General features: G+C 58.7%; 2 protein-coding genes across 66 annotated transcripts in view; one reads left to right on the forward strand and one right to left on the reverse strand.

Moving 5' to 3' along the window:
• The window catches only part of NRXN2 (neurexin 2), a 117,810-nt gene extending 111,650 nt beyond the window's left edge, over window positions 1–6,160 (forward strand). For 30 of the 46 annotated variants that reach the window (XM_005577384.5, XM_005577393.5, XM_005577386.4 and 27 more), the window contains one exon: window positions 4,243–6,160. In XM_005577384.5, the coding sequence (XP_005577441.3) occupies window positions 4,243–5,129 (887 nt within the window). In that variant the 3' untranslated portion in view covers window positions 5,130–6,160. The remainder of the gene's footprint in view (window positions 1–4,242) is intronic. The other 16 variants (XM_005577395.5, XM_045372052.3, XM_045372050.2 and 13 more) reach the window with 1 other exon arrangement.
• Window positions 6,161–9,974: 3,814 nt separating this feature from the next.
• On the reverse strand, window positions 9,975–19,831 carry SLC22A12 (solute carrier family 22 member 12). Of its 20 annotated transcripts, none has more exons than XM_074013322.1 (10): window positions 19,094–19,831; window positions 18,169–18,272; window positions 17,510–17,637; window positions 17,239–17,407; window positions 13,662–13,785; window positions 13,380–13,495; window positions 12,418–12,632; window positions 11,830–11,938; window positions 11,369–11,572; window positions 9,975–10,827 (listed from the first exon to the last, which is right to left on the reverse strand). In XM_074013322.1, exons 1-10 carry the CDS (start codon window positions 19,493–19,495, stop codon window positions 10,764–10,766), a joined length of 1,635 nt encoding a protein of 544 aa, XP_073869423.1. In that variant the 5' UTR covers window positions 19,496–19,831; the 3' UTR covers window positions 9,975–10,763. The 20 variants fall into 20 exon arrangements, 17 of the variants coding, with proteins under 17 accessions (XP_073869423.1, XP_045227998.2, XP_065384104.1 ...); XM_045372063.2 differs by having other exon boundaries at window positions 17,483–17,637; XR_012423116.1 differs by lacking the exon at window positions 13,380–13,495 and having other exon boundaries at window positions 11,694–11,938; window positions 17,483–17,637.
• Between the last annotated feature and the right edge of the window lie 1,246 nt (window positions 19,832–21,077).

The raw sequence follows: 21,077 nt of genomic DNA on the forward strand, positions 1-21,077 counted from the left end.
GAGGTCCTACCAAACTCCACTGACTCCTAGGAGCACCCCATTCCAGGATGCATCCTTGGTGTAGAGCTGGACCATGAGTCATTGTGAATCTGCACCCACAAAGCCCAGCAGCACAGGCAGTGGTGGGGCTTTGGGCAGGGAAGAGTCTCTGAGGATTCTGGTCCTCCCCTCCTCCAGGTCCTGCCAAATCCTCGCCAGGACAGCCTCTTCTGATCCTTCCTGAACTGGTGTGTGATCCGGGAAAGCCCAGCACCCTAGGTTAGGTGACTTGACTGCCCCCAGAGCCTAGGCAGGGTTGAGCGAGCCCAGGGAAGAAAGTCCTCATGCATTCTCATGGGTTCTCCAGAGCCTTTTATCTTGTGGAGAGGAAGTGGGGTGTGGGACACTGGGAAGAAACGGAGAGGAAGCCATGTGGAAGACAGAAGCTACCATGAGAAGGGGGGACCAAGGGGAAGTTATGGCAGTGTAGGGGGTGTGTGTGAGGGGAGGACACCTTAGGAGATGGTGCAGTCAAAGCCTTGGGCAGAGAAACCCCAGAGGAGCTGCGGATGCAGGGACAGGACTGGGACCCAGATATGGAGACCAGGAAGCAGCTGGGGTTGGAGGAGCAAGAGGTCAATGTGAGCAGGCCTGGGAGGAGTCTGGGGGCAGAGGAAGGCTGCAGAAGGGTGACCCGAGGAGCCTGTGTGTCCCAAGGGCTTAGCTAGCGCAAATGGTTGTAGGGGGCTCAGGCTTGGTAAGACTTGTCTGTGGTCCAAGACCTGAAGCCCCCCATGCCCTAGCCTGACTGGGGGACAGCAGGTTGGTAGAGAGCTGAGCTCTGTGCCCTGATCAGCCTGTCAGCCCCTCTAGGGCAGGATGTGGCCTCAGCAAGGGCCTCCTGGTCTGGTCCTGTGCCCTGGGCCTGGCACTTTGCTGGGGCCCCAACTATGGCCGGCCAGCTTAGGCCAAACCTTGATGCTGGGGTTTCCAGCAGCAGCTGGTGGCCCAGTCTAAGACGGAAGGTGGAGAGCTGGGGTAGGAGATGGTTTGTAGAGAAAGGCTGCTGCCAGGCTGAGCTCTCCACAATGCCTGCTGCCTAAGAGGGTGGAGGGGGTGGGGTGTTCAGAACTCTGCTGCTCTGGCCTGTGAGAGAGACGCCCACTCCCTTCCCTAGATACCTAGCCTGGCCTGGCTCAGAGGAAATGCCTGAGGAATATTGCTCCCTTTCCCCTGGAAAAGTATAACGAGCCCCAACTCTGTGCCAGGCCCACTGCCGTTGGCCCTTCCCTGGCAGTGAGTACAAAGCCATGCCTCCAGGACAGAATTAGGGTATGGTGTCAGAGGCACTCAGGCAGGGAGCATCCTCTGCCTGGAAGAGGAGGTGTTTGACCAGACTCTGAGATGTCAGCAGGGAAAGGTGTTCTGAATAGAAGACAAAGGTCAGGTAGAGGGCTGGTGGTATGGACCAGCAGGAAGGACCCCAGAGGCACTCAGAGTTCACGCAGGGAGGGGAATCCTGCCATGATTGGGCCCAGGTTACCACCGCTCGAGGGGCTGCCAACCCTCCTGAGAGCTGACAGCTGAGTTTGCCCCTTACCTGGGGACCAGGGTGCTGGCTTTCCTTGTCTGGGTCCCAGGTGGGTACAGGAAGACATACTTGTTTATCCAAAGGCTAGAGGTCCCACGAGAGCCAAGCCTTGGCCTCATCCTGGGCCTGGAGCCCAATACCCCAGTTTTATAGATGAGGAAACTGAGGCCCAGAGACTGGAAGAAAGTTGCCCACAGTCACACAGGAACTCAGAACACCTGTTCTGTCATCCAAGTTCACATCCAAGCCAAGAGTCAAGTAGTCCCAACAGATTCCTGGAGACATTGGGAGGATGACTTAGGCTTTCTTGGGCTTCTCATGAGATCTAACCCTTCCCTGGCCTCACTTACCTTGCTGGGCACCTACACCTGGTAACCTTGGGAAGTCCTGCCCACCCAGGCCTCAGCATTCTTATCCATAATGAGCTGGGATTGATAGTCCCAGCTCCACAAAACATGCTGCTTTGCTCTTAGCTCAAAGGTTTTCACTGTGACTGAGCCTTTGGAGGGCCAGGAGCCCTGGGGTTTCAAAATCTAGGGTGTAGGTGAGCCCCTGGCCAGGGGAGATTGGAGTCTGGTTGGAAGAGCAGCCTGGGGAGCTCAGCAAGGCTTCAAGTTCGATGGAAAGGTCTTGGCTACAGGCTGGCTTGTGTGGGCAAAGACAGCTCTGCAGCATTGCTGGAGCTTGTGATCTGAAGGTTGGCAACAGTGTTTGAACTCAGCGCAGAGGTAGAGGGCCATGGGTGGGTGGGGAGCAGGAGAAGACAGACAAGATGTGAAGGTGGAATGTGGCTGGTCTGGCTGCAGTGGGGCTGAAGTGGGGCAGGTGGGACCTGGCAGTGGAGGCCCTGGGGTGCTTTTCCACCAAGAGGCTGAGGGGATTCTGGGCACGATCTAGGAAGACCACACCCTGCAGAGACCAGCGAGAGGCACTCAGATGTTGGCAGGGCTTAGGCTGTGCTGAAGAGAGAGCCAGAGAGGAAACCTCCAGCCCTTGTAAGGCCCAGAGGAGCCCCTGCAAGAGGAGCAAGTCCTCCCACCAGCCACCTAGAGCCAGCCCCAGCTCCCTTCTACCCCAAACCAGGAGGTTGCACTATTTTGCTTTGAGAGGAGGCCCAGGAGGCTGATGGGAGTCACAGTTGTTGACCTAGTGGCTGATGGGAATTGTGGTCTACACTCCTCCAAGGACTGATGGGAGTTATAGTTCTCACCTTTTGGGGGCTGATGGGAATTGCAGTTTCTGCCCACAGGACTCCAGTTATCAGACCTAGAGATGGGGAGACCCATTCTCCCCTCACAAAGCCCTCCCCACTCATTCCCATGGGCCCTATTTAGCAGGTGCTTCCCTCCCAGATGGCTGTGTATGTATTTTCTTTTCTTTTTTTGCTTTCTTCTTCTTTCCGTTGTTTTATTATTGTTTTAACAATAATAAGAGGGCCAGAGGCAGTCAAGCCCTGGCCAGGTCCTGGCGGCCCATGGGGGTTCTGGGGAGGGGGAGGGGGGAAGTCAGTGGGGGTCAGAGGTGGAGGGTGAAGAATGAGAAAGTTGGGGAGTTAGGTTTAGCTCAGGAACCATGTGTCCCTGCCCACTTCCCTCACTCCTTCCTTGTCCCTCCCCACATCCCTGCCTCTACATGGCTTCTCCCCACCCCTCCCAGAGTCCTATGGGACAGGACTCTGCTCCAATGCATCCGACTCCTCCCTGCCCACTCTTCCTCATGGGCCACCTCACTTCCCACTTTCGATGTCTCCCCTCCCATGGCCACCCTGCAATTAGCCTTCCAAGCTCCCCCCATGGCCATCCCCTCCCAAGACCTCTCACCCATGTAGCAATCCCTACATGGCTGCCTGTCATGTCCCTACTCTCCAAGCCCTCCTGCCCACTGTTCCTCCCTCCCCCATATGCTGACACCAAGTGGTGGAAACCGCCCCGCAGCCCCAGCCTGCCCTGTGCAGAGTTCAGCTTTGTGTTGAATGAGGGGGAGAGGGACAAGTGAGGGCGGAGAGAGTTCAGGAGGAGGCAGGATGTGCAGGGAGCGGAGAGTGAGGGAGGGAGATACCGAACAGATAGACAGAAAACGTTGTACGGAAAAGTTGTTTTTTCTTATTTTTTCCGGGAGAACCCGCTTACACAGCTCTGTTTGTAATTTTTTTCTTCATGCTAAAATCACACGGCCTATTTGTTGATGTAAGTTGCCTGAATTCCGTGGTATGCTATCTTCTTTTTTAAAAACAAAAGCAAAAAAAAAAAAAAAAAAAAAAGCAAAAAGAAAAATCTAGAAAAAAAAAAACCCTAAAAGATACTGTTGTTAGGTTTGTTTAAATGCTGCTGTTGTATCTGTTTTTAAAGCCTTAAACCAGTAGAGTTTTTTTTTTCTGTTTCTTTTCAATTTCCTTTCCTTTCTGTTCCTTTTGATTTCTTAAGACAAACAAAAGACCAAAACCCAGAGTGTCACAGAGCCCGTGCGTGGGGTGCCCAGGGCATCTGAGCCGCTGCCCGCTTAAAGCGCAGTGCTCGGCCGGCTGGCGGGCGGGCCCAGCCCGCTCTAGTCTCCGCCAAAGCCAATTGGAACCGATTTGGGTGTGTGAGGCTGTTGTTTCTCTCTCTGTGCCGGCCGCCTGCGCCCTGGCCCTCGCTGACGCCCTCTCTTTTCTCTTCTCTCTCTTGTTCTAGGAGGAGAGTTAATATTGCCCATTATCACGGAGGACTCCTTAGACCCCCCTCCCGTGGCCACCCGATCCCCCTTCGTGCCCCCGCCCCCTACCTTCTACCCCTTCCTCACGGGAGTGGGCACCACCCAAGACACGCTGCCCCCGCCTGCGGCGCGCCGCCCGCCCTCCGGGGGCCCGTGCCAGGCCGAGCGGGACGACAGCGACTGCGAGGAGCCCATCGAGGCCTCGGGCTTCGCCTCCGGGGAGGTCTTTGACTCCAGCCTCCCCCCCACGGACGACGAGGACTTTTACACCACCTTTCCCCTGGTCACGGACCGCACCACCCTCCTGTCACCCCGCAAACCCGCTCCCCGGCCCAACCTCAGGACAGATGGGGCCACGGGCGCCCCTGGGGTGCTGTTTGCCCCCTCCGCCCCAGCCCCCAACCTGCCGGCGGGCAAAATGAACCACCGAGATCCGCTTCAGCCCCTGCTGGAGAACCCGCCCTTGGGGCCTGGGGCCCCCACGTCCTTTGAGCCGCGGAGGCCCCCTCCCCTGCGCCCCGGCGTGACCTCAGCCCCCGGCTTCCCCCATCTGCCCACAGCCAACCCCACAGGGCCTGGGGAGCGGGGCCCACCGGGCGCAGTGGAGGTGATCCGGGAGTCCAGCAGCACCACGGGCATGGTGGTGGGCATTGTGGCGGCGGCGGCGCTCTGCATCCTCATCCTCCTCTACGCCATGTACAAGTACCGCAATCGTGACGAGGGCTCCTATCAGGTGGACCAGAGCCGGAACTACATCAGTAACTCGGCCCAGAGCAATGGGGCGGTGGTGAAAGAGAAGGCCCCGACTGCCCCCAAGACGCCCAGCAAGGCCAAGAAGAACAAAGACAAGGAGTATTACGTCTGAGCCCCTGGCACTGCGCCCCACTGCCAGCTGCCCCTCCTGGGAGGGCCCGGGAGGAGGGTGCCACCCTCTCCCTGCCAGGGGCCTGGGGACCCTCTCCCTGGCTGCCTCAGGCTTCTCTTACGAAGAGGAAACGCAAAAAAAGAAAAGGAAAAACCCCGTGCTCGCCCCCTTCCTCCTGCCGTCCACCGCGCGGCCTCGTCAGTCCCAGGGCTGACTGTCCCTCTCAGCTCTGCGCCTGCCAGGCAGGGCACGTGCTCACAGCCCTGGGTTGATTTATTTTTTTAAGGGGGGTAGTTTTATTTTGGTGGGGTTGGGTGGGAAGGAAGGCTGGGGGTTTTGTAAAGTGTCCACTATTCGTCCTGTTAATTTTCCTCAATTTTTCTTCTTCCTCCTTCTGTCCCTCCTGCCTTCCTTCTCTCCCCAAGCCTTCCAGTCCCCATCCCAGGCTTGCTGTGTCTCACTGTCCCCACCCTTCTTTCCTACTTCTTTTTTTGTGTGTCTCATTTCTCCCTTCCTTTCCTCCCTTTGGGTTTCCAGAGTCGGTGGGAGAAGGACGGGAGGGTGGGCCCGAGTGGCCCAGTGGGTGGGTGGGGTGGGGCAGTGGGCTTGTCCCCAAGTGCTCCAACTCCCCTCACCAGGAGAGGCACCTGCTTGGTGCCGCCCAGGGAAGGGGCTCAGGCCTGGCTGAAGGCCTGTTCTGTGTGTGCCGCCGGGCGACGTGCATTGATGGGGAAGCTGCTGGAGGAGCAGGGGTGGGGGTGGGAGGGAGGGGAAGGCAAATGCAGATATATATTACAGACAAATACTCTAGATTCCACGAGCAGCAGCCTGTGGCACCTGCTGGGTGCGGGCAGCAGGGAAGAGGGAGCAAGGCATTGTCCACAGACTGCTGGGGTCACTTCTCTGCCCACGGGCTCCCTGCTCCCCCAGTTTTTTTTCTCTCTTTGTTAACAAACGTGTCTGAGTCTTGGAAAACACCCCAACCCCGGAAATGTGTGGGAAAAAGAAAACAAAAACTTTCCAAATTCCAACGGTCCTGTGCAGTTTTTTTGGGGTGGGTGCTGTTAGATCCTGGCTTTGGGCTGGGGTCTGGGCCCACATGGGGGCCCACAAGATCTGGTAAGTTGCTCCCGAACTTTTGGGCGTAGCGTGGATTTGGGTTCCTGGGATGACTTGTCTTTGTCTCACGGTGTCCTGTGTCCTGTATCCCTGCTGGGCTGAGGAACGGGCAGGAAATGTGGCTGGTCTCTGGCCGGTTCACAGACCTTAGCTTCTCAGGGAGGCAGACAGATCTCTGGAGACCTTGTGTTGCCCCTTGATGGCTACTGGACTCACATCTCGGGGCATGTGTGCCCGGGCACCGACCTGGGTGCGGGACAGATGCTGCCTCATCCTTCAGCAGCCCTTGGAGGGAGGGAGGAGGTGATTCCTGGGCTTGGAGACCTTCAATGGCTGCTCCCAGGTCTCGAGGTGAATGAATGACTGAGTCCATGTGGTCTCCTGTTCTGCCTGACTCCAGAGTCTGTGCTCTTCCTCTCTGGGGATTTGGACCCTGGTACCCTACCTCCCCCCAGGTCCACTCTGGTTGACTGTGGGCAGCTGCTGGAACTGAAGGTGGAACCAGGGCTGGCCACCTCGTCCACTGTGTTTACTCCTTTGTGGAGATCCTAACAGGTCCATGGTCCAGACATGTTACGAGATGGGTCTATATTTGTTAAGCCTCTCAGTCGCAAGGGACAGATACCCACGTGTACAGCATTGTCAGGAGGGGAAAGCGAGGAGGGTTGCGGACCTCGAGGGTGGCGGTGGTGGGGGGTGTTGCACCACCTGGCACGGGAGACATGACTCAGCCATGCTGTGTTACTCAGGGTCCCTCTCTCGATGGGCTTCTCAGCCCTCCCCTCTGCCAGGCTTCCTCATACCCTTGGCTTGCCATCCCCTCCACTGCCCAATTCTGCATCTTGATCTTCCGTCTGCAGCAGGCTCTGGCTGTTGACCAGCTCATCCTCGCGGCATTTTGCAGTTCAAAAGCCTGGTCCATCTTTAGGCCTGGCTGCCTCCATGCCTGCAGGAGCCCCACCCTTCAGCAGGGGAACATCCCTTAGTGGGAGTGGCAGGTACTGACCTGAGCAGCCTCCAGCTGTCTCCAGAGGCCAAGGTCAGTCTCATCTCCCTCTCTTCCTTCTCTCCATCCCTGAAAGAAGCTTTTGTCTTGGGACCCTCCCCACCATGGGGCACCCCCAAGACCTCTTGAGATTCCTCCCGCAAAATCCTAACAAGGGCGAGAGAGCAGAGCCCCAGGTGTGGATTTCTATGGACTCAGCCCCTCCTTGCCCTTCTGATCCAGCTCCTGAGGGGTGAGACTTGGGCCCTGCTTGTCCCCCAACTGCTCACCGTCTTGAAGCCGAGGTCAGCATCATTGAGGTCAGCTCTAAGCACCCGTGGAAGTCTGGGAGAGGCCCTGGTTTGGGGCACTCTTGCTAGGATGTCCTGTTCCTGGGCTGGTGATTGGAACCTTTGGGGCTTCCTGTTACTACTATCTCTGACCAAGGGACGGAGACAGCTTGGATTCCCCTCCTCCCATCACAACTAGCCAAAGAAAGACAGGCAGGAAGGGGCTCCTTGGTGTTAGGAAGGGAAAGAATATCCTTACTCCAGAAATTTCTGGAATGACCCTAAACAGGATAGGGGACAGTATATCAGGGTAGGGGAGCAGGAACAGGGGCAGTCCAGGAGTTGGAAGGATGGACCCCAGTCCTCCTGGTTGCCATATGACTGTGGGACTTGGTCTTTCTCTCTGCATAAGGCAGCTCAAGGTCTTGGTTATAAGAGGACAGACTCAGTCATTGACTCAGTTTACCCATCTGTAAGAGAGAGTCACCTGATTCCCAGTTTATCTTCTTATGCCTCTGAGGTTGAACTTAGCATCTGGGCCTGAGCTGGGCTCCTCAGGGTCTGGCTGGCCTGGCAGTGGCCCCAGGAGTGTCCCAGACAGGCCCAGTGTCCAGGGCTTGATGGTGCTTGAGATTCCAGGCATCCTGGCTCCTTGGCGGGTGGTCCTCACAGGGATGTGTCAGGAAATTTCTCCTCAGGCCTCTTAAGGACAGGGATTTGGGGGAGAAGTTCACAGACTTGCCCTCATCAAGCAAGCCCCCAGGAGAGGGAACACCAGCCCAGCCAGTGCCCAGCGCTTCTGGATAGAACCCCCCCTCTTGAAGGCAGATCTGGAGCCCATGGGGCTTGGTGCTACCTCTTCCCACACATCCTCTTGGGTGAGCTATGGGCTTGGCTGGAGGCAGGAAAATGAACAAAGTGAGTCCTGAGCCACTTTCCTCATCCCTGCTGCCTGAGGCCTCCACCGCCATGGGGATGAGACTGACGAGGGTAGTTATGGGTTCTTCTTTCCCTTGGCTCCTCCATAGCAGGGTGCCCCACAGGCTCTGAGGTTGGAGCCCCTGTGGTGGGCATCAGAACAGAGTGTGTCCCAAGCATAGGCTTGCCATTCGGGTGGGCTTGCGGCTGCTGCTGAGCGGGGCCCTTCTCCCTTCGCCGACACCCACTTGGCCACGGCAAGGCTGCTCACTCGCCAGAGGAACAGGGCCCTGGGCCTTCCCAGCTTTCAGGGCCTCTTGAGTTAATCGAGGGATGACTTATGTTGGAAGCAGACAGGCCTTGGGTCCTGGAAGGTCGTGACTACCTGGAAGGACCAGGAGCAAGGCCACTCAGGATGCGGGCAGAGGGGTAGCCCAGACCCCCTTGGTGAGCTGGAGGGATATCCCAGAAGACAGGAGAGGACATCTCCCACCAGCCCTGGGTTCTGCCTTCTAGAAACTTCTGGATACCCTAAGGCCCCAAGAATGCTGTTCAAGGGTTAGAAAGGGCACCGGGCCTCAGCTGGGCAGCAGATAGACAAAAGACAACAAGTCCAGGGCAGACTGAGATGACGTTGTATTCAGGCATCTTCACAAATGGGATTCCTGCCCAGGGTTCTTTACTGAGGGGTGACCCTAGGTAGATGGCCAGAGGACACGGCCCCCCAGAGGCCCAGGGGCTGCAGCTGACAAGACCAGGCCAAGAAGTGACCCCCTTCCTGTGGGGGCAAAGAGTTGCTTTCTGTTTTCCCATTCCATGCGTGTGCATGTGCACGTGGGCACACGTGTGCACACATGGCTAATGTGTGTGTGTGGGGGGGTGGGGCACAGCCCTCGGTCAAGGTGCCTGGAAGTAGCAAGGCAGGCACAGGTGGACCCAGAGACTATCTGAGCATGGCCCCAGGGTGGCTCGGGTGACTGGGTGGGCTGACCGGGACCCGGCTGGGCAGGAAATGGCTTCTGCCTGCACCCAGACCTCTGTGTGCGCTGCACTGCGTTTCCCTGCGAGCCATGCCTGTGGACACTGTGGGCCCCTGGCCTTGCCGCTGCCTCCAGGAGAGTTACTGGACACCCAGATGGTGAGGCTGGGTTGGGAGAGACTGCGGGTGTTTGTGACCAGAGTGGGGCTCTGGAGGCCTACTGACGGGTTTGAATCCTGATACTGCCCCCACCTAACTGGGTGTCATGGGCAATCGGGTTCTTCAAGCCTCAAGGTTTTTTCATCTGTAAAATGGGGCAACGTTTGCCCTACAGGGTTCAGGAAAAGTGAAGTGAGATGATGCTTTGAGGGGTCCAGCACAGCACCGGGCCCACAATAGGGGCTGGAAATAGCAGCCACTCTGGCCTGGCAGCTGGGGCAGGAAAGCTGGCCTGGAAAAGGCCCATCCCAGCAAGGAGGCCCCAGAACTTTCCTCCTTCCCCCAACCTGGGAGGACCCTGGGGGGTCATCACTGGAGTCAGTGAGGGGCAGCCATTCATTTTTTCCTTTATTCAATCCCTCGCACCAATGCCCCACTGGCCCAGCGCTGTGTGGGAGCTGGGACATGGGGTCATGGGACCACCCCAACCCTCTGGGAACTCATAGGCTGGCAGGGTGGGAGAAGGCAGGCTTGTGGCTGTAACTGTGGGTAGAAGTTTCACGGGCATCTCAGGCTGGCCCTGGAGCCCTGGAAGGGGGTCTGGGTTTGGGGGTTAAGTGGAGTCTGTCAGGGATAAGGGTGGGAAGGGGACTGCAGGCAGAGGATGTGGCGGGCAGGTGGCTGAGGTCTGGAGGGACATGGAGAGGGGCCAGGGGTCAGGCTAACAAGGGCTTCTGGGTAAAGCTGTGGAGCTGAAACTCTACTGCTTGTGTGGAGCCAGGAGAGGCCTTGACCTTGGATGGTGGTTAGCTCTGAGCTCTGGGCAGGTGGACGGGTGTGGGCGAACAAGTGGCAGTGAGGAGGCAAGCAGAGGGTTGGCAAGGCCAGCTCGTTCCCCTGGGCTGACCCCTCTGCTCTCTGAAGCCATGAGGGCAGGGCAGGGTGGTGGTGCACTGGGCCGCCTTCTGCAAATCAAACTGTTCTTTGCCCCTTCAGTATTGAAGGGGGCCCTTTGGACTGTGAGAGGGGCAGGGCTCAGCTGGAGGGGCAGCCCTGGGGGAGAGTGGGGACCTCAGAGGACAGCCTCTGGGCCTCTGGAAATGGACTTTGCTTTCCTCCTGCCTTCTCCAGAGGACAGAAGAAGGCTCTTCCTCCGACTGTCCCATCACAGGCTTCCCAGGAGGCTAAAATTGTGTGGATTTCAGGACAGAGTTCCCCAGTGTGCCGTGTGTCGCCTTCTTTACTGCCCTGTTCAGGAAACACACGGGGGTGTGTCTTGGGGGTGCAGAGTGGCCCCTGACCTTTGACCTGTATCCATCCCAAGGACTCCAGGGAATGCCGCCACCCTGCTCTCGGGGGCCCAGAACTGAGCTCCCAAGCATGTGATGGGTGGGGAGTGCGTGTGCAGTGACTGCCCTGTCAGTCATCAGGGCTTTAGAGGTAGAATCTGGGGCCTGTGAGGTCCCCCAACAAGAGCTGGATCTCCCTATCACAAAGGACTATCCACTCTTCTCCCTTTGGCCTCTCTCAGGGTGGACCTGGGGGAGCTTGGCCATTTGTGCCTCGAACGGTGTAGTGAAGGGCAGAGGACAAAGCCGTGGGTCAAAGCTGGAGACCGAGCCCTGGGTTGCCACTCTCCCAGAGATGTACTGTGTGGCCCTGGGCCAATCCTATCTGTCTGGGCCTCTGCTTGTCCCTCCGTACAGTGATGGGGATGGGTGAGCAGGCTGCCCTGTGCTGGGGTTCTCTGGTGGGAGGGAGGGCTGGTCCCAAGGCTGGGTCCACTCACTGGTTCTGCACATCTTGGATGGTGTCGGGCAGCGGCAGGCTCTGGGTCTCGGGCAGAAGCAGTGCGGCCAGGCCACTCAGCACCGGCACCGTCCCGTATACCAGCAAGGGCAGCCAGGGGCCATGGACACCCAGCAGCCGGACCAGGGGCCCCAGGATGGCTCCTCCACGGGCCGCCATCTGGCCCAAGCCCACTGCGGTCATCCTGCCAATGCAGATGCGCCTGTCAGCGCCTGGTCTGCCTGCCCACATCCTTGATCCCATACCCGGGCCAGGCCCACTTGGCCCAGGGAGGCCCAGGGGGTCAGGCTGGGCTTGGGACGCACCTGAGCAGCCCCAGGATCATGCAAGAGGGAGATGCATGACATGAACATCTAGGTCTGGGAGAAGCCAATCCTGCCTGGGGTTGCTCCGCAGCTCAGCCCAGGGCTCCCCTCTCCTGGAGCCCAGGCCCAGCCTCACCTGAGCACGGTGGGGAAGAGCTCGCTGCTGTAGATGGTGATGCAGGTGAAGGCGGCCCCCACCCCGCCCAGCCCCAGCACGGCCAGGGCTGAGCGCACAGCCCCCATTTCTGTGGGTAGAGATGGGATTAGTGAGCTTGGTGGGGGGCCCAAGATCAGATGGGGGCTCCCTTCAGCCCAGGGGGCTTATCCTTGAGCTGCAGGCCTCTTTGCAAATGCTTGGGAGTCATCTCCATCTGGGGGTCCTGTCCTGAGTGGCCTCATGGCCACACCTGCAATCTGCTCCCCACTCAGACATCCGGAGCCAGCCCTGGAGTCCTCTTGACCCCTGTTTCCCTCCCCCTGCAACCCATCGCTCAGTTCTCATTTTAACTCCACACTTTTCCCTGGTGCCACCCCTGCCACTCCTTCACCGTTCTCGTTGGCTCAGCGCAGACACTGCCGTCTGTCCCTAGACAGCTCCAGCAGCCTCCTTCCTGACAGGGTACCTGCTCTAGTCCAGCACCTCCAAGGAGGGGCCGAGGTCTCTGTTCCCATCCCGACACCCCCGAGGTAGGGAAGCCTCTGGTGTCCAGCTTTGCCCCCTCACCGTGGGGCACCAGCGTGTTGGCCAGAATGCAGAGCCCTGCCAGTAACAGGGATGCGGCCTGCGTGGGGCGGCGGCCCAGTCGGCTCAGCAGCAGCAGGGCGCCCATCTTGGCCGGGATGTCCACGACACCAATGAACATCTGGAGCAGGAAGATGTTGCTGCCCAGGGCCTGCAGGTCCAGGGCCAGGCCGAAGAAGGTGAAGCCAAAGGCGAACCTGGGGTGGGGGTCAGGGGAGTCAGGGTGGGGGTGGGGGTGGAGGGGCGGTGGGCAGGATGGGAACAATGGGCGGGGGCGGTCAGGGTGGGGGCGCGCTGCTCTTAGGTCAGCGTTCTGGCCCTTCAGCTGCAGCTCTGTGGGCTGGGGCCAGTCTCTAGACTGTTTCCCAGGTCCATTTGCCAACATGGCTTTCCTTTGGGTTTGGCTGATGGGAGGCGCTGGTGAAAGGCTGGAGGAGGGGAGAAGCGGGGGATTTCTGCCTCCCTCTCTGCGTAGGGGCTTTGTCTGGGAGTGACTATGTTCCTTCCGTGGCTCCAGCTGCCACTAAACAGGCCTTCCCTCCTTGGCCTTGGCGGTCTTGGTCTTTGCTGGATGGCTGTGGGTCCTGGGCTCTGATAAACCCGCTCTGCCCTCCCCAGCCCCTCCACACCAGGCAGGGGCGCTTGCTGCCCATGCTGTTGCCTGGATGACCCCATCGTCCTGCCTGGCTCCCAGCGCCCCCAGGAGCTTTGTTAGGGATCCGGCCTACCGCATCTCTTCTATCTGCCTTGCCCCTTATTAAAGCCCCTCAGTGAGCCCACCCGGCCTGGGTTGTCTCCTGTCAGGAGTGACTGACAGAGGGGAAGGTGTCTGTGCTGCAGGCCAGCGGGACCAAGCAGAGCCAGCAGAGGCCGGGGCCATGTGCCAGCGAGAGCCCCGATTCCAGGTTCCTCTGTGGAGGTGGGGTTGGGGGAAGGGCGTCTACCAGCACAACATGGAGATACAGGTCCGGAAGCGCAGTCCGGGCGTGCGGAGCAGTGTGCCCAGGCTGGCGGGAGCCTGGTCCATGCTCAGTTCCTCCCTCATGGCTGAAAGCAAGACCTATGGAGATGGGGTGGGTGCTGTTGGCACTGGGGGCTCCAGGTGCCTCCTCCTCTCTGAGACCTTCTTCTCAGGGAGCTGAGGTCCTTGGTGGGTCTCCCAGGGTGCCCTATGCAGGGCCAGGGAGAGGGTCTGAGGGTCCAGGTTTGAGGAGGATCAGCCTTACCTCAGGGGTCAGGGTGTCCCGCACCGCCCCCTTTCTGTTGATGGCAGCCACCCTCCACAGCTCGCGCAGGCCCCGGTCCAGCCTGCCCGTGGTGAGGAGCCATCGTGCCGACTCTGCCAGCCACCTTAAGTGGAGGGGCATGGGAGGGGTCATTGTTTGTGGCCCCCAGGGCCTGGCCTGCGCCTGCCTTAGACTGCTCCCCTGTACCCACTGCTCCAGGCCCAAGGCTCAGGGTGGCTGAGGACCCTGAAGGGCAGCCATGCCCTCTTGGGCACCCTCCTTCCCCAGCAGAACTCCTGTTTCCTTTCTCCCTCCTAGGGGTTGTGGTTGGGGATATGCAGTTCTCATCCTGGGGCTGGCTGCTGGGATGGAGGGAGGGACGACTCCGTTGAACCCTTCCTGCCTCCCTCTGGACCCCACAGCCTTTCCCCTACCTCACTAGAAACCTGGCCTGGTTGCAGTCAGGGCCCCTAGGGCTACAGGACCACCGGGTCCTGGCCGCTGCCAGGACCTTGGCTATCTCCAAGGCCGCTGGGGTCCACCCGTGTCCCGGCACCTCCCATACCACACGGCCTTCCTGTCCACCCCATGGCTGCATCTTCCTCCTGCAAACAGTTTAACAGCCACCCTGGGACTCAGGCTGGGAGCAGGGTCCCCAACAGCACCAGTGCCCTCTGGCCGCACCCAGTCAGCCGATTCCCACACAGCACCCCTTGCACCTGAGTCTCTGCTACCTCAGCCTCATGAGCCCAGCCCCTCCCCTCCCTGTGGCAGGACTCAGCCCCTTACACTGACCTGGCTCCCACTACTCTCAGCGTCAAACTGAGCTTACGCCACCCCATCCTGCCCCACCTGCTGAGCGCCTGCCATGCTACCACTCTACACAAGCGCCCCACCACTCTACACAAGGCCTGCCTCTAGGCCTTGGCTCCTGCAGGTCCTTCAGCCAGACATGTTGTCCCCTATGAGCAGCCGGGTGGGGGCCACCTGCCTACACCCACTGGGGCCCTGAGCTCCTTAGGTATTTGCAGAACAGAGGAGAGAAGTAGAGATTCCAGGTGCATATTAGAGGTAGAGCTGATGAAGCCTGGTGACCCCGTGGACTTGGTGGGGGGATGGTGAGGGAGAGAGAGGCATCATGGTCACTGTGACTCAGCATCTGGTGAGTTCAGGGGCTGCTCCCCACTCTGGGGAAGCCTTGAGGAGGAGAGGTCTAAGGAGATGTTTGTGGAGATGAGACACCTATAATGGAACCATCACACAGGCAGTTGGAGGCGCGAAGCTGGAGGTCAGTGGGGGAGGCGGGACCGAGTGGAGATTTGGAGTCTGCAGCATTTGGAGGGAGCTGGGGCTGCAGGCAGGGGTGAGGCTGCCTGAGGGAGAGAGTGCAGACCGTGCCCGCCACACAGCAGGGGCCACAAGTGATGGTGGCCGTATCATTGTGGGTGACCCTGGGAAGGGCAGTTTGGGTGGAGAAGAGGGAGAAAGCTGACTGGAATGTGTTGGAAGTGACTGGGAGGGAGAAAGCGGGGTCCCATTTTCAGATGTCCACACCCCAGCTTGTCGTCAAGCCTTAGGCGCAGTTTGTGAGGCCATGATGTTTGGGATTCCCTGTGAGTTCCACATGGGCAGAGACCCCGTGTCTGCTCATAGCTGGTGTCAGCCAGTGCCTGGCATCTGGTAGGTGCTCAGTAGTTATTTGTTGAATGAATGAATTAATGAATGAATTAATGGGCACTTCTTCAGCCCTGTGGGAGCATATCTACCAAGGAAAGGGGGGTGCAGCTCTGTGGCCCTGCATCAGCATGAGAACCAGGAGGGGTGCCTTGGAATTTGTATTGCTGACCTTTGCCTTCCACTGTCTGCCCTCTTGGTGTTGGGAGTCAAGCTGCCATCCCAGAAGGCTGTTGGACACAATTGCCTCCTTGTGGAGCCACTGTATGAGATGTAATTGTCTCCTGCTCTGAGGAGTGGCTGCAAATTGTTACTCCACTCCAAACTGTTGGGTGGGAGAGATTTGTGGAGTCAACCTTCTTCCCAGTGTGGGTGTGGGCATCTGTTCACCACTGGGCCCTCTGCTGTGCTCCTTTCTGCGGTGGTCCCAATGGCCAAACAACTACTAAGTGCAGGGCCCGTGTATGAATGATCCAGGCTCAGCCCTGCCTTCAAATGGCCTCCGTCCATCCATCTATCCATTCATCCATCCAGTTCATCCAATTCATCCACCTATCCATCCATTCAACCATCCATCCATCCATTCCATCCATCCATCCATCCATCCATCCATCCAACCATCCATCCATCCATCCATCCATTCAACCATCCATCCATCCATCCATCCATCCATCCATCCATCCATCCATTCAACCATCCATTCAACCATCCATCCATCCACCCACCCATTCCATTCCATCCATCCATCCATCCATCCATCCATCCATCCATCTGTCCATTCCAACTATCCATCCATCCATCCATTCCATCCATCCATCCATCCAACCATCCAGCCATCCATTCCATCCATCCATCCATTCATTCAACCATCCATCCATCCACCCACCCATTCCATCCATCCATCCATCCATCCATCCATCCATCCATCCCAACTATCCATCCATCCATCCATCCATTCCTTCCATCCATCCATCCATCCATCCATCCATCCATCCATCCATCCATGCATCCATCCATTCATCCATTCCAACCATCCATCCATCCTTCTATTCCAACCATCCATCCATCCATCCTTCTATCCATTCATTCAACCATTGATTCAATTCATCTATACAATCCAATCCATCTATACACCAACTCACCCATCCACTCGTCTAATCCACACATCCATCATCCCATTTATTGATCTGTCTCTACCTACCTGCCTACCTACATACCTACCTACCTATCTATTTCTACTTACCTAACAATTCATCCATTCAACAAATATTTATTTAGCACCTACTATGTGCCAGGTGCTTGGCAAGGGCCAAGCCTGATTTGTTTAAGGGCAGTGCTGACATTTCCTAACTTCCTACACATGCCGGCGCTCTTTGGGGACTGTGGAGTCCCCTCTGATGAGTGGGTCCTGGTCCCTGTTCTCTAGCAGACAGACACATGCATTGATTCTGTCAACCCATGAGGCAGACTGCAGCTGTGTGCTGTATGTGCGGGCATGTGTTGTATCTTTCCACCCGCAACCCTAGCCTAGTTCAGTGCTGCCATGCCTGGCACAGAGGGGCTCGGAAGATGGGCCTGGCAGCACAGATGCCAAGGCAGGCAGAGACAGGAGAGGGGAACAGGCCAAGAGATGAGGAGAAGGAGGGAGGAAAGGAGAAGAATGAGTAGGAGAAGGAGCACTTGGGAGGAGCAGGGGAGGCACTCTGGGGACCCAAGCCCTGGTTGAAGTGGGTGTCTTGGGCTTGTGGGTGGTCCACTCTGCCAGGCTCCTGGCTTTCCTCCAGCCCGTGCACCCCTGGCCTCTAGCACTCCCCAGCCCCCAGGGATAGGAGAGTCTCCCATTCCCCCGGGTGGAGAGTGGGCAGGATCTCCTCTGAGGAGGGAAGTGGAGCACAGCACCCACCATGAGTACAAAAAGCAGAGGAAGAAGGGGACCGAGACCACCAGCTGCAGCAGTGTCCAGTCCCGCACACCGTAGGCCACTGCGGCCGTCAGGCCATGGCCGAAGCTGAAGCCCAGAGAGTTCAGGGTCATCACCAAAGGTCGGGCCTGCGCCGCCGTCCACTCCATCACTGCAAGGAGACCGAGTGGTTCAGCCCTGGAGCCTGCATGGAGCCCCCCTGCATGGCGCCAGGTCAGAGACCTACAGAGAGTGCCCGTGTTCATCATGACACCTGCTACGGCAAAGGCCAACAGGAAGCGGAACAGGCAGTACACGGGGAAGGTGGGGGCGAAGGCAGCTGCCGTGCCCATTACAGCCATCTGAAGGTAGCTCCAGGTTAGCACCAGCCTGCGCCCGAACCTGCGGCACAAACCAGGAAGAGGCAGGGTCTGTGACTGGCCATGGCACTGGCCACGGGGATCTGGACCACAGAGAGCCCACCCTCTGCTTGGCCGCTGAGCTGAGGCGGACACTGAAGCGGCACCTGGGTGAAACCTGCATTCTCCACCCATGGAAGACTCTGGAGCAAGACTCTGGAGCACAAAGAGAGTCCCGAGGCTGGAGCCAAAGGGAATGGGCTCCGGTCACCAGGAGCACTCAGGTCACAGCTGAAGGCAGGCGTGTGGCCAAGCCAGTTTTAGCAGTGAATGTTTGCTGGGGAGTAGCAATCCTCTACAACCCCCAGAATAAAGTCAGTGAACTTGAGGCTCAGAGAAGGTTCCAGACCTCCCTACATGGCACAGCTGCAGGGTGGCTGGCCCGAGACCCACCTCCAACAAGGAGGGCGTCTAGACTTGGTTTGTTGAGGCTGGTTTGGGGCCAGTCGGCCAGGGGCCTAGGAGAGCGGGGTCGTGAGGGGAACTGGGACCTTCCTGGACTGGGGGTACTCACCTGTCTGAGGCAGGGCCGCACGCAGCAGCTCCCACCAGAATCCCAGCCAGGTAGATGGACTGGGCCATGGGCTTCAGGGCATGAGAGTCACACACCAGGTTCCACTGAGGGGAGAGGAGGAGAATGAGCTCAGGAGGCTGGGAGAGCCCGTGCGGAGGGGCAGAGGAACTGTATGGGAGGGCCCCCAGGGAGCTGGGTGGGGTGGGTGGCCTGGTGACCTCTAGGGCTTTAGAGCAAGACCCTGTGGAACAGTGAGGGCACCCACAGGCACAGTTTGGTCTTCTGAGGAGTATATCCTGCCACCCTTTGCCTAAACTCCTCCCTGGCTCCCTATTGCCCAATGGGTTTCTAGCCACATCTGCCCCGTCTCCTGTCTGTCCACTTGGAAGCAGCCACCCAAACTGACACCCTGGCCGCTCTCCCGGAGGCTGCGTCCCTCCTGTTCTTTGTAAAGAGGTTCTTCCCGCTTGTTGGGATGAGCCGCCCCTGTCTGCTTGCCTGGCCTTGCCTGGCGCCCCATCTGGGAGGCAGCCTGGGGTGGTCCCTTACCCTGTGTGCTTTGGTCTTGGGGAATCCAGTGAATGGTCACTGAGTCCCCCTGTGGCTACGTTGCCTGGAGTCACAGCTGATGGGTCAGCAGGGCCGAGACTGGGTGAGGCCAGTGAGTGTCCAGGTGCCAGCATTTAGAGGCGCCCGTCCAGGTGCCCCCTGCACCTCCAAGAGCCTGGGCTGGCTCCATCTGTAGACTGATCCCTGCCGCCCAATCCCCTGTGTGTGGCTGACGAGGGGCTGAGCGGCTCAAGAGTGAGCAGGGCCTGAGGAGGTGGGTCCCTCCCAGGACTGGACCTTTGAGTCTGAGCCACCGTGATCCATGACTCTGACCTCCAAGGTGGCAGGACTCGAGTGGCTCTGGGGGAGGCCCTACCTTGGCCACGATGGTGGAGGTGAAGATGCTGCGGTCATAGACCCAGCCGTCCACACACGGCTCTGTGTCGGCCTCGCTCCAGCTGATGGCCGTGGCATTGGGGTCCAAGATCTGCCACTGTGGCTGGCGGAAGCGGCGGCATTGGTGGGGCCCCTGGTTGGGGCCCGGTGGGATGGAGACAGCCAGGAGGGCCTTGGGAGTCAGGCCCCCTGGGACGCCGGCCTGAGCCGTGCTGTTGTCCAGGAGGGGTACCCAGCAGCGGTGGCTGGGCACAGCAGCCGAGAAGTTCTCCAGCATGCTCTGGGTACTCAGCCACATGATGGAGACCATCAGAGCCACTGTCTGGAGAACCTGGAACCTGCCCAGGCCACCCACGAGGTCCAGGAGTTCAGAAAATGCCATGGAACCTACTCAAGGGGCCCAGAAGAGGGCCCACTTCACAAGGGCTGGCCCAAGGCAAAGGGGCCAGGGCCACGGGCCTGTTTCCTCCACGGTGGTGCCCACAGTGGCTTCTCCAGCCCGGCGGCTGGGAGCATGTCAGTGGCTGCTGGCTTCACAGACTCAGGGCTGGGGGCTCAGGCTGTCTGGTCATCTGCCTGCTGGTGTCACTTGGAGTGGCTCCAACCGGACCCTGAGGCTGCGTGAGGTGATTCCGAGACCTCCAGCATCTCCCCAGAGAGGCAGCTGCTCCAGACCTCCCGGAAAAGCTGAATTTGGAAAGTAGGAAATGTGGAGACTGAAGACTTTAATTCTAGACTGGAATTAAAGTGTGACTGGTGACACTTACGGAATCGAGTTTAGCAATCATTTCCTTGGTCAAAGTTTAACCCGCGTTGAGGGAGGCGCAGATGTGAGGGAGATGCAGCCTCCTTCGCTCGGGGGCCAGGGCCAGCCCGCTCTTTGCCAGGTCTTGGGAAGGCCTAAGTTCTCCTCCTGGCGGCTGTGGGATGCCAGGGCTGCCTGCCCCCTTCGGTGCCCCTGCGTGCCTACCTCCCAGAGTGGCTGAGCCAAAAGAAGGCGGGCCCGCAGATCCCCCTAACTTGGGGCTGGGGCAGCTGTGCAGGTCTCTGTGTGGGCTTGGGTCACTGGCAGCTGCCCAGCCCCTGCGCCTCCCAGGCTGTGCGGCCTGGCCTTGCCCATGGCTCCACCCGTGGCTCCTGCCTCCACTCACCTGCTATGGTTGGCGTCCTGTTCCCCCTTTGCTGTTACCCTGTCCTGAGCCCTCGGTGGAGCTTCCCAGCATCAACAGACACCCCACAGACTCCCCAAGTTCAGTGTGCCCAATGCCTCCCTGAGATCTCTGTCCCCTCCCCAAATCTACGCCTCCTGCAGAGCCCCACCTCAGCTATGGCCTCCCATGTCACGGTCCCTGGCCTGGAACCCAGCGTCTTGGTTCATGCCTCCTGCTCTCTGCCTCCCAAACTCACAACAGGCCAAGCCTGGCTAGTTTTGCCTCCTAAGGATGTCTCTCTCCCACCTCCCCAACTCCGCAGCTGTCCTTGCCCTTGTCTTTCTGCCTCAACTCCTGTCCCTGGACCCACCCCGCACTGCAAACCCTTGGGTCAAATCCTGCTTAAAAGTCAAGGGGCTCCCAGTCAACAATAGCTAGTGGTGCCTTACCAGGGCAGGGGGGCGGGCAGCAGTGTGTGCCGGTGCAGGGTGTGGGGTTCAGGAAAGTCTGGACCGAAGCCAAGAGAACCCCCTTGGTCTTGATAGCTAATTCTCTAGGCGAAAGGGCCAGAAAACACAAAGCAGTTAAAAAGTGTGTGTGTGTGGCTGGGTGTGGTAGCTCATGCCTGTAATCCCAGCACTTTGGGAGGCCTAGGTGGGCAGATCACTTGAGATCAGGAGTTCAAGACCAGCTTGGCCAACATGGCAAAAACCCATCTCTACTAAAAATACAAAAGTTAGCTGAGCACGGTGGTGGTGTACAGCTATAATTCCAGCTACTTGGAAGGCTGAGGCAGGAGAATCTCTTGAACCC

The sequence above is a fragment of the Macaca fascicularis genome, chromosome 14, assembly GCF_037993035.2.
Source record: "Macaca fascicularis isolate 582-1 chromosome 14, T2T-MFA8v1.1".
In the NCBI taxonomy this organism is placed as follows: Eukaryota; Metazoa; Chordata; class Mammalia; order Primates; family Cercopithecidae; genus Macaca; species Macaca fascicularis.

Excerpts from the sequence above, each read along its gene's own strand:
- SLC22A12 (XM_015434191.3), bottom strand. The coding sequence starts at position 19,495 with ATGGCATTTTCTGAACTCCTGGACCTCGTGGGTGGCCTGGGCAGGTTC. Across the intron at positions 18,273-19,093 it reads CCTCCACCATCGTGGCCAAG|TGGAACCTGGTGTGTGACTC; the intron begins GTAGGGCCTCCC and ends CTCTCCCCTCAG. Across the intron at positions 12,633-13,661 it reads GGGACACCCTGACCCCTGAG|GTTCGCCTTTGGCTTCACCT; the intron begins GTAAGGCTGATC and ends CCCCCACCCCAG.